This window comes from Ipomoea triloba, chromosome 3, assembly GCF_003576645.1.
Source record: "Ipomoea triloba cultivar NCNSP0323 chromosome 3, ASM357664v1".
Classification (NCBI taxonomy): Eukaryota; Viridiplantae; Streptophyta; class Magnoliopsida; order Solanales; family Convolvulaceae; genus Ipomoea; species Ipomoea triloba.
The window spans coordinates 30,038,437-30,051,148 of NC_044918.1; the positions used below are offsets into that span (position 1 = coordinate 30,038,437).

A 12,712-nucleotide genomic window follows, 5' to 3' on the forward strand; every position below is an offset into this window, starting at 1 on the left:
AAATTTATTTATTTATGTATTTATTTTTTTGGCATCAAGTAAAAAGTTTCTTATAAAACACTATTTTTTGAAAAATATTTGTCTCTCTCAACACTTTCGTTTACTTACGTATTGTTTATTAACTTACAAATGATCCATTAAACTCTCAATTATTCATTTGGTTTTTAAAATATTTGTATATAGCAATGATATATTAGAGATTTGAAAAAATTAAGAAAGCTTAAACAAACGAAACATCTTAATTAATTTTCTAAATAATTTAATTCTTATGTTTCCAAAATTTCAAGTAATTTTTCTTTTGTAAGGTTATTCTCACCAAATACATTCTTTGAAAATATTTTTCAAAATAATCTAATTTATGAGAAAGTATCAAATGCAATTTTTTTTGAAATAAAATGAGATCAATATCATTAATAAATCACCAACTCAGCAATTCAATCAGGAGGAAAAGAAACCCACGAACCCAAGCCAAACAAAGAACCAGTTGTCAGTGCAAGCACATGAGCCACATGATTCGCTAACCTCTTGACATGGCGAATAGAAACGTTTCCAATGTCCATAGCCAAAGACCGGCAATGCTTAACTATAGAACCAACATACGAAAGGTCTAAAGTACGGGAATTAAAAGCAAGACAAAAGTTTAAACAATCAGTTTCAATAATAACATTAACATGCCCAACATCTTTAATCCAAGTCAGAGCTTCCTTGACCGCTAGCGCTTCAACCATGAAAGGGTCACAAACAGTTGACAAACGACCGGACTTGGCCGCCACAAATCTACCTTCATGATCCCGAAGCACTGCACCATAACCTGCACCATCGTCAAATATCATTGCATCAACATTACATTTAACGAAGCCAAATTGTGGAGGAAGCCAAATAGCAGGGCTAGCAAGAGGTGTAGGTAAATTAGATTTAGCAAATAATTCCTTCCAGCTGGTCCGCAAACATTGGATTTGCATGAAAATATTATACATTGTCCAAATGCCATTGCCCCACACCACCTCATTACGCACAAGCCATAAAACCCATAAAGTAGCAGCCATTCGCACCACATAGTCTGCGTCTGCCGTCTGGGGAGCTCAGAACAGAATGCATAAACTCAGATAAAGTCTTCCATTATAGAACATCACTTTCGCCCCAAGCTTGACAAGCAACCTCACATGAACAAAATAAATGTTCAGTTGTTTTGAACGCACAGGTACATAATGGGCAGCCACCACCAATCTACACATGTTTTTGTTTTAGAACCTCCTTGACCGGAATGGTACTACGCGCACATTTCCAAAGGAAATTCTTGTCCTTAAGAGGAATCGGAAGTTTCCACAGGTTATTCCAAGTAGAGAAAACATTGTCCTCATCAACACCCATGTTTTGAGTCTTGAGGAGGTTATAACCATGCTTCACTGTATACATTCCTCTTAAATCCCCCATACATCGCCATGTATCCTTCAAATGCAGCGAGATTGGAGTTGTGAGAATTTTATGCACATCTGCAGGTTCAAATAAGTCATGAAGGATCTCTAGGTCCCAATTGCCTATCTACTAACAAGCCACTTACTTTAGCATCATTAAGTTCATCCACACAGGGGGTTTGAAGGGATGGATTGACCGAATCAGATAACTAAGGCCATCCCCACACCTTTGTATCCATTCCATCTCCAATTGTACGAGCAGCCCCCAGCTTAAGGACACTCTGACCTGCTAGAATGCTACACCAAATATAGCTAGGATTATTACCAACTTGAGCATTTAAAAAGTCACACCAAGGGAAGTACTTAGCTTTCAGGATTCGACCAACCAGTGCGTCTGGATTTGTTAACAATCGCCACCCCTGCTTAGCTAAAAGTGCAACATTAAACTCGTGAATCCTTTTAAACCCCAAACCTCCATATTTCTTAGGTACGCTCAGACGTGAACAACTTAACCAATGAATTCCCTTTTGGCGATCCCCACCTCCACTCCACCAATAACGATTCAGAACCTTCTCAATAGCATCACACACACGAGCCGGGAGTAGATAGACAGACATCGTGAAAATTAGAAGTGATGGAGCAATACTTTTAATCAGAACTTCCCTACCTGCTTTTAAAATTAGTTTCTGTTGACATCCTCCTATTCTTTCACGAATCCACTGTTCTATAAAACGAAATATGGCTGATTTATTCCTGCCCAAAACAGACGGTAATCCAAGGTAGCAGCCAAGATCCTTAGTGACACGTACCCCCAAGCAATCTGTTATCAATACACGCATATCATCATTTATGTTGGCACTGAACATCACATTAGACTTATCAAAATTAATAGCTTGCCCCGAGGCTGCACAATACTCATCCAGGCAATCTTTAATCTTCAGCACTTGTTGTTGGGTGGCCTTAAAAAATAATAAACTGTCGTCTACAAACAAAAGACGTGAAACTGAAGGCGTACCACGTGCAATTCTAATACCATGGATGTTCCCATGACCCTCTGCCCATTGTAAAAGCATAGATAACCCTTCTACGCAAATAATAAAACAATATGGGGACAACGGGTCACCTTGACGGATTCCACAAGTATGTCTAACAATTTCAACCATCTCTCTATTCACCAAACTAGAATATCGCACGGTTTTCACACAAAGCATTAATAACATCCCTTCTAAAAAAACACCACTCCATTTGATCGTAATCTTTGGCTATATCTAATTTTAGGGCGACCCAACTCACTGTCCTGTTACACTTCCTACGCAGATAATGGGCTACCTCACCAGCAACAATCACATTATCAGACAACAATATGTCAGGTATAAATGCACTCTAGGTAGGTGAAATAATGGTATTCAAAATCCCTTTCATCAAATAGGCCAACACTTTTGCCATTATCTTATAGGCCACATTACATAAGGCAATCGGTCTCAAATTAGAAACTTTTTCCGATACTTTCTTTTTCGGGATCAAAACTATGTTTGCGTCATTAAGGCCATCAAGAAATGTACAAGTATTTAGGCAATTTAAGATAAACATATATAGGCCATGTCCCACAACTGGCCAGAAATGTTGAAAGAAAGAAGGAGGCAAGACCAGGCGCTTTCTCAGGAGCCATATCAAAAAGAGTTGCTTTGACCTCGTCAATAGTAAAAGGTTCTAGCAACTGTGTATTCATACTCTCAGTTACTCGAGGCTGAATCTGAGAAAACAAATTAGTGTTAATACCCGCAGAACAAAAAATCTCATTAAAATACTTGAGGATATCATTCGCCTCAACCCACACGCCATCAGGATTCAAGAGCCGGGATAAGTGATTATTACGATGTCAAACGGATGCAAAATGGTGAAAAATTTAGTGTTATAATCACCATGTTTTAGCCACAATTGCTTGGATCTTTGTTTCCAGAAAATCTCCTCTTGCCTCAGTAACCCATCAAATTCATTCTCTGCTTGCAAGAACTGTGACACAACCGATGGCCTTCTACTTTTGTTTAATACTTTCAATAAATGGTTCAGGTGTTGTATACGGCTACCCAACTGTCTAAAATAATCCCCACCCCAATTCCACAAGTTTTGACCACAAAGGGTTATATGTTGTTGGAAATGTAAGCTCACTGATTGCTGCCAAGATGAGTCAACAATGTTCTTACAACCTTCCTCACTCAGCCATGCAGATTCGAACTTGAATGTTCTCTTAGATGCACGAAGCCGATTCAGGACGGGATTTAGAAAAGTAGCACAATGATTGGAAGTTGCAGTCAGAATATTGAGAACAGATGCCTCACTGTATAAGTCAGTCCAATCCAAGTTTGCAACCACTCTATCCAACCTTTCTTCAACCCATGCATCGGTTCCTCGGCATTTTTCCCATGTAAAGCGATTACCAGTCATCCCAAGATCATCAAACTACAATCATTTAGAGCTTCATTAAAAACATCAATTAGGGCAGCATGATGAGGATGAACACCCCGCTTCTTAGAAGGGCAAAGAATATCGTTGAAATCCCCAAGGGCAAAGAATATAATTAAAACGCAATCTTATTTTCAAGTAGAGTAATGTTGGATAGTCATATTTCTTCCCTCAAATTCATCTCTTATGATGTGGCATTATCTAATTATGGCATCTCCAAATTGTGGAAAAAAGGGGGAAAAAGAGGGGAGAAGGGATTGGAGGGGAGGGCCGCATGACACTTGTAGGCAAGAACTGTTATAAAAATATATTAATGGACATTATTACATAAATTGTAACAGCTAAGATGATTTGTAATAGCACCTTTGATTTGTAATAACCACTTGATTAGTGTCACTTATTTTGTAGTACTCATACTATATATATATTGGAATGAAAGGCTAATGATGTGTGTTGTTCTTCTGCTCATTATTTATCTATACTCTTTCATACTGTTTTCTTTACTTATTGTATACTATACAACACACCGGTTAGGAGCTGACGGGCCAACGGGCAACAAAATTCAACGCGTTATCAGCACACTCTTCGGTGAACGGTAATATTATAATTTTATTATGGCGTATTATTTCAAGATGCTTAAAATATGCCTAAATTGCATATGTTCATGTTTTATGCATTTATGAATTTGTGAACTATTGATAATCTGTTTATGTATTTGTTGATAGTTTGCATATTGTATTAGTGGAATACATTATGTGCATTTATATGTATTTTTTTTTTTACCTATATGATTTTTTATTGTCAAGAACTATATTGATTATCACAATTTTTTTTCTCCACATTTTTTTCTATTCTGTTTATATAAAAATTTCGCAATAAAACAAACAAAAGTTTTTTTTTTTTTAAATCGAATATGATTCTTTATTTCGCAATCTTGGTTTTTATCTTTCATCCCTCAAGCTTTAGAATATTTAGTTAACCAGTAAAATGAATATGAATTAATTATTAAAAAAAGTTGTTGACAAAACAATTGACAACTTTTTATTTGATGACAGAGTGACAATGCATATTTAAATAAATGTAAATATCATCAATAATAATCGACACAATCAAGTTTGATATATATATAACGATATTGTACGGTTTACACTAGTGTCGATTGACATGGTAAATTTTTTCTATAACTTCAGCCTCACTCAAATTTTTTGGCTTTTTTGCCTTCCCCCTGCCTTCAAATTTTTTGTACTTGACTTTCTTTGTTCAATCAATAATCTCCTTAAAAAATGGAACATGAAAAAGTTAGACAATATTTCAATCATTTTATTTGTTATTCAATTTTAATTTTTGAATATTACTACCTCTTTGTAATAACAATATGATTTTTTTTCAAAAACAAAAAAATATGATTTGTTTATCTCATCTCCAACTAGATTTGGCAATTCGTGTAAACGAGTTGTCACGATATCAACACGAACATGATAATGCTAAACACAAACATTATCCATTAAGATTAATTGGTTAGAATTTTAAACATGAACATGGACATAAACGCGTTTTTAAAACTGGTTAAACAGATTGACACTTTAAACACGTTTAGTTAACGGGCTTGTTTGGTTATCAGCGGTTAGAAGTTAGCGGTAGCGGATTGTGTTAGCGGTTATCAAACAGCGGATTGTATTAGCGGGTTTGACCAACGGATTGTATTAGCGGTTTGTAAAAAGATGTTTGGTAAAATTAGCTGTTTAGATTAGCGGTTAATATGTAAAATGACTTAAAAGGGCATTCATATTATGATTATTATTATTATTATTATTATATAAAATAAAATTTACAATAACAATAATAATAATAATAATAATATAATAATAATAATATTACAAAACAAAAAAAAAAAAAAAGGAAAAGACAAAGGGAGCCGCGTGGCTCCCCTTGTAAATGATGTGGGATTTTTATCCCACATCGAAATCATATGGAAGAGGAGCACTTGAGCTCCTCTATATAAGACCTTCTAAATGGAAAAGCCCTCAGGCTTCTCGTTAAGAAGCCGTAGCGCCTTCAAGCGCTACACAGTTTTTTTTTTTTTTTTTTTAATAATTATGAATGAGGGCGTTTTGGGGAAAATTATATTTTTCCCAAAACGCCAAGCTCAAACGTTGCTCATAGCAGCGGTTTGGAGCAATCCGCTGTTCCAAACCGCTGCTAACCAAACACTTTACTTCGGCGGATCCGCCACTAACCAAACATGCCCAACATCTTAAGTTTTTTTTTTTTTTTTTAAATACAATTTTAAGGAAATCACTTTTTTAATCTACAATTGGATGCAATAGAATATTATAGATATTCAATTTATAATATACCATAACATTTATAAAAATTCATGTTCCAATCATTTCACTGATACGTACAATGCACCAATTATGACAATTAGGGTGGGTATTTCGGTTTTGATAATTCGAACCAAATTGAGCCGAAACCAAACTTAACAGTTAGGTTTTGGTTTATTATTAAAAATCGATTGGTTTTATATTTTATAAACCGAATGATTTCAGTTCGGTTCAGTTAAAAACTTAATCGAACTAAATCCCTAATTCATTAACTCAAATTTTCACAATTGTTCTTTGTTCTTAATTTTTATTTGTGAGTTTGTGACGTTGTTGTCAGATGGCATAGACATGTGAAGAAATCGGTTCGGTTTGAACTTATTTTAGATTGAGAAATTTGAAATATGCATTGTGGACTTATTGTTTAGATTTTTAAATTTAAATTATTAATGAAAATAAATAAATAATTATGTGTGAAAGAAAACTAGCTAGGGAATATTTGAGTTCTCAAACGGGACCGAAGTCAGAACCGAACCAAATTCGAGCAATTTTAAATCAAACCGAACTAAAATTTGAAACCGAATAATTTCATCTTTTCAAAATTGAAAAAAAAAAAAAAAAAAAAAAAAAAACAAAATCAAACTGAAATGCCCACCCTAACGACAATCTCATCAAATTAATTTTTATGAATTACTAAATTTTTTAATATAGCAGCATTTTTTGGGCAGGCATCTTATTATTTTTTTAATATAACAGCATTTTTAGAGCATCTTCAGTCTAGTTTTTTCAAAATTTCGCCCTTCAGTTCGGGTTTTCAAAATTTCGCCGTCTGTGGGGATCGAACCCACGACCACGTGGTTAAAAGCCACGCGCTCTACCACTGAGCTAAGACGGCTAATTAATTTATAATTTCATAAATGGACCTAAATCAAATAACTAAGATGAATTGATTGTAAAAATTTCATATCAATTCAATTTTAATTGCAATTACATAGAACATGTATATTAACACAAGATTGAAATTCAATTTCAATTGAAAATAATTGAATGTAAAGACTTCAAATTAGTTCAATGTTGACTTCAATTGACAATTATAGATTGTGTATATCTCAATTCAATTTAATATTGTTGTAAAATATATTTTGTAGAGCAAATTGCCATTTTGGTCCACTAGGGTTCCTGTTAATTGCAGTCCACGACTTTCAAAACTGTTAATTACATACCATGACTATTCAATTTTTATCAATTTTGGTCGCTCCGGCCAAATTGCCAGCCAAATGTCGCCGAAAGTTAAAATAATGACGATATTTTAGTCATTTCACTCCTATTTCTTCTTCTCCGGAGAACTCTTCTTCTTCTCCGGCGAATTCTTCTTCTTCTCCGACGAATTCTTCTTCTTTTTCGGCCAAACGATACAAATCTTTTTTCTTCTCGTAGTATTTTAGGCCGGCGTAATTGAAAACTTGGAGCGATATGATTAAGAAAGCTATTGGCCATTGAAAACTTGCAGAACTGTTTTACCCATATTCCACTCCACATCAGAAGATGAAGTTGGGCTTTCTAGGCAAGGCTATACACTGCCTATTTTGCTTCTTTATAACCACGTTCCCATAGAACATAAGGGAAGTCACTGCAATCTTGGGTGCAGCAACGGAGATTCGGAAAAGTTGGAGAAATGTAAACAAAATGCGCCGCCATTGTTTCTTCCCTCGGAAGCTCTCCTCGTCTCGTTCGAAAACAAAACCTTGAAGGCGTGAAAGCTTCTCCTCGATCTCGCTTTGGTCCTCCTCCGAAGTCGAAGAAATGCAAACAGAATGTGCCTAGGTTTGTGTCGCTTGACGAAGAAGAAGAAGAATTCGCCGGAGAAGAAGAATAGTTCGCCAGAGAAGAAGAAATAGGAGTGAAATGATTAAAATATCCTCATTATTTTAACTTCCGGCGACATTTGGCCGGCAATTTGGCCGGAGTGACCAAAATTGATAAAAATTGAATAGTCATGGTATGCAATTAACAGTTTTGAAAGTCGTGGACTGCAATTAACAGGACCCCTATAGTCAGTGGACCAAAATGACAATTTGCTCTATTTTGTATTATGGTAGACCATTATCCATGTTTAGCCTATTAATGAAATGGTAGTTCTTACGTATCTTGTTCTTGGCATACAATTGTGGTAGAATCATCTTGGAAGATTGAACTAAAGAAGGTCAACTTTTAACATGTTATCACTTATTAGCACGACTCACCATCATAATCTTCGGCGAACTGTTAGTTTGGTTGTGCTTTTGATAGATCTTAACACTATACTATGCTTACTTCCTAGGAGGGTCACCTATCTTGTAACTTATGTATGTTAAGCACACTTAATCACAAAGTTCTTTGCCTATCTGGTTGTCATATTCTATTTAAAACTAATTGGTGATAAGTAGGTGAACATTAATTATTTAACCACATCCCTCCATGGTAAGTCACATCGCCACATCGCCACATCTTGAATCAAGTAGGGGTTGAACTCAACCAACGCCCAACAATCCCACTCCCAACACCTGCCGCAACCTTTGGACACCAAGCCTAGTTGAACAGCATGCCTGACTCGGTTCTTAGCCTCCGCGCCCACTATTCCCCTCCCAAGCCCGACCTACACCCACATCCCATCCAGGATTGGACTCGGCTTTTGCTTCGCCATCGATTCGAATCCGTGACCTCGGCTATGATACCAATTGATGAATCTCAACTGCACTACGCTTACTTCCTAGGGGGTCACCTATCTTGTGACTAATATAAGTTAAGCACGTTTAACCACATTGTTTTTTGGCTATATGGTTGCCATATCTTACTTAAAAGTTAAAATCAATTGGTGAGAAGTAGGTGAACATTAAAATTTAACCACATCCTTTCATGGTAAGCCACAACACCACGTCTCGATTCTCTAACAGGGGTTGAACTCGACCAACAATGACTTTTAAATCATTGTCACATTTGATCTCTCCAGCCTAAATTCTGGTCACTAGTGAGTCAGTGACTTATTTTAAAGAAACATATCATTTTCCATTACTTTTTTCTTAAATTTCTCGAGGAGAATATCGAAAATGATAATTTTATCCTTCAAGATAAGTTACTTGTCTGAATGTGATAAAAATTAGATTGAAAGACTAAATATGGCAAGAATTTAAATGTCATGGGATCAAATATAAAAAAATAATAATAATAATCGAGACTAAATGTGTAAGTTGTTTTATAATCGTAGGACCAAACAAACGTGAAAAATAAACCCTAATGCTGCCTCCCTTTTCTCTCTAAAACTAAACGCCTTTCTCTGTTGCTCAACTTCGGCTTCCACCGCCGGCCTCCGGCTGGAGCTCTAATGGAGCTTTGAGCCGGCGGTTTTGGTTACCTTCTACGTTTGCTCTCGCTCTTCTTCCGCCCTGACCACCGTCGTAGCTCCATTCGCCTCCGACCACCGCCACAGATCTTCTTCTTCCGTTTTCTCTCCCTTTGAATAAAATAATAGTAGGTAGGTATTGGGGTTTGTGTTGGTAGTCTTGAACTCCCAACCCTACTTTGACTTTACCCACTTTTTATTTTCTCTATTATTGTGTTTTCCTCTCGTTACTTTCACGAGCATTTTTCCTCTGGTTACTTTCACGAGCTTTTTTCATTTTCATTAGCATAAATTGTTTAGTTTGGTTTCAGCAAGTGTTGATCTTATCCTGGGCAAGCGAAAAAGAATGATGACGAAGACCCAGATCTTTGATGAAGCTTCAAGCTCCTTGAAGGAACATAGCTTCATAGTTATGAAACAGTCTGCGATTCAAGTTTTCTATAGCATAATTAGAAAAATTATTTCTATGTCTGACTGTAAGGAATGGTTTACCATTTCATTGATCATTGATGTAAACGTTTTATGTTATGAATTAATGGAATAGTTACGTTTACCTTTCAAAAAAAAAAAACAAACGTGAAAAATAAAAATATCTATTAAAAATATTCGTTGGAATAGCTACGTTTACCTTTCAAAAAAAAAAAAACAAACGTGAAAAATAAAAATATCTATTAAAAATAATCCCAACAACGAATATACTTATTCTATAAAATTCTATTCTGTCTTTTGTCTAATCCTCGAATTAAATGTCACCTTAGGAAATGAAATTTTAAGGGAATTGAAGTGACCAAAAAACAAATCAACTACAAATTTTTTTTTAAAAATTACACATTACATTCTTAAGAACTAGATGAATATATAAATAAATAAATAAATAAAGGGGAGTTTATAAAATTTTAAAAATAATATTTGATTTTTTAACACATGGGAACCAAACATTCTAGAATAGTATGTTAAGAGAATTAGAAAAGAGTAATTAACTTTCTTAGTTTTAGATAATCAAAGAAAAGAAAATAAAAGATGAAGTGATTATGAACAAGTCAAAGTTGAAAAAGTAGCGCAATATCCAAACCCAAAAAACTTATATATCATACACGAACGTGGCATTAATTTAACCGCCAAATATCTATCATTTCATCCGATTTATCAATTTATTATCTACAAATCAAGCCACAATCACAAATCGCCCTTTTTATCTATCTATTGTACTAATAATTCCAGTCAAAGCTAGCTAGCTAGCTAGATGCCTAGATTAAACTAAATATACATACACGTTTATTATTATTATTATTATTATTATTATTATTGAAAAATTTATATTTTACTATTAAAATCACTCCTTAATGTTTGCTCTCCACTGTGGAATTTATAGAGATATTGGACTTGACTCGAGTAACTCAACAAGACAATCTCAAGAGAACTTTATTATTCATCTTTAATTCCAGTATATATATATATATATATATATATATATATATTATATAGGGTAGGGTTCCAGTGAGACCACTTGCTTAAGTAAGATCGTGAGATCACATCTTGTGCATCCATTGATCATTATTTAATGGTCATGATTGATTATCAAATGTAGGATAAAATGTATTTAAAGGAGAAAGGGTAAATTAGTAATGTAGGCAAAATAATCTTTATATGGTTTGAAATGTAATTAATATATCCCCCATATATAAATAAGATACACACGTAAAACAAAGAGGATATATGATATTCAAATCAATTATTGTATGGTTTGTTATATATGTTTTTTAGGTTTTGTTTTGCTGGGTGGAAAGAGTGAATGATTGATGGAGGTGAGTGCATTCAGGTGATTATTGATTGCAAACGATTAGTAATTATTAGTAATTTTTTTTTTGAGTACTACTGACTCTGTTACAATGTAGTATCTGTTCACAAGGCTCGAACCTACTTCCATTATCCATGTGGGAGTGTTAATCGGGACACCGGATGCCACTTGATCACAAGGTCTTTGGCGCAAACGATTAGTAATAAGTGGTTAAGAAGTATAAACTAACGTAGCAGTTATAGTGTTTGCGTTAGGTGTGTGCAAAATGGTGTATGAACACAAATGGTGTATGAAAAAAAATTGTGAAGCATGTGCAAACTAGTGCCTAAGCACATGGGGAAAATATTGGGGTGTAAGGGATGTAAGTATTGCACAAGTTGGACACAAGTTATGGTGTGTGCTAGCAGGTACATATATACGCAGGAGAGTAAATAAATTAAATAAATACCGCCCGTTTGAAATAAGTCCTAATTTTTGCTCCACCTATAATTTAATAATGTTTACCATGTATGATTTCTTGATTCCATTGTTGAAAATGATCAAACCAAAATCCAATTCAACTAATGTCAAAAGTTAAAATCGGTTCCCAAATGGAAAGTAGTGCCTAACCACATGGGGGGAATTTTGGGGTGTAAGTGATGTTAGTATTGCAAAAGTTCGACGGTGGTTATGGTGTATGTGCAAGAAAGAGTTAGGTGTTTGCAAGCAGGTACATATATATATGTAGGAGAGTAAAAAAAAAAAAAAAGGTACGGTATGTACATTTGGTCGTGAAAAAAGTGTGCAAATGAGTGAGTAGTTGGACAGGGGTGTTTGCACAAAGATGACACGTGTTGTGCAAACTGGGATATGAATAGGAGTGTAATAAATATGAGTAGTTAGGTGTGTGCATATGTTAGGAAAATCGTGTGCAAACTGATGATGGGATAAAAAGGTGGGTATTGATGTAAACAAAGCGAGTGATTAGCAGGTATGGGGGGCATTTGCACTAAGTGGAAACGGTGTGTGCATTTGGTTAGTTTTCCCGCTTGAATGCACATAATTGTAAAAATCATTTCACAAATTCCCTATTATTTGCTAGTTTGTGTAGCTTATTCTCCATGCTGTGTGGATTGAGAAATTTGAGTTGGGATGCAGTATGTATTTGTTGTTAGTAGTATTATAATTTTTTATTGGATGTTAAATATTTCACTATCGTATGGTATGTGTGTGTGCATTCGTGTGGGATTGTGTGCATTCATGGGTGGCAGTGTGCACCCGTGAGAGGAAGTGTGCACCAGTAGGAAGAAGGATGCACGTATGGTGAAAACGTGGAGGAATTTTGGATATGTGTGAT

At 35.0% G+C, this 12,712-nt stretch overlaps 1 protein-coding gene and 1 non-coding gene across 2 annotated transcripts; both read right to left on the reverse strand.

Moving 5' to 3' along the window:
• Positions 1 to 2,964: 2,964 nt before the first annotated feature.
• Positions 2,965 to 3,860, reverse strand: LOC116013186. Its single transcript, XM_031252835.1, has 2 exons — positions 3,291 to 3,860; positions 2,965 to 3,168 (listed from the first exon to the last, which is right to left on the reverse strand). The coding sequence occupies exons 1-2, from the start codon at positions 3,858 to 3,860 to the stop codon at positions 2,965 to 2,967; spliced, it is 774 nt and encodes a 257-aa protein (XP_031108695.1).
• Positions 3,861 to 7,022: 3,162 nt separating this feature from the next.
• Positions 7,023 to 7,094, reverse strand: TRNAK-UUU. Its single transcript has one exon. It is a non-coding gene; the product is annotated as a tRNA-Lys (tRNA).
• Between the last annotated feature and the right edge of the window lie 5,618 nt (positions 7,095 to 12,712).

Bases quoted from the DNA above. Each gene is read 5' to 3' on its own strand.
- LOC116013186 (XM_031252835.1), bottom strand. From the start codon at position 3,860: ATGACTGGTAATCGCTTTACATGGGAAAAATGCCGAGGAACCGATGCA. The intron at 3,169-3,290 runs GTAATAATCACT...TTGTTTTCTCAG, and splicing joins TTTTGCATCCGTTTGACATC to ATTCAGCCTCGAGTAACTGA.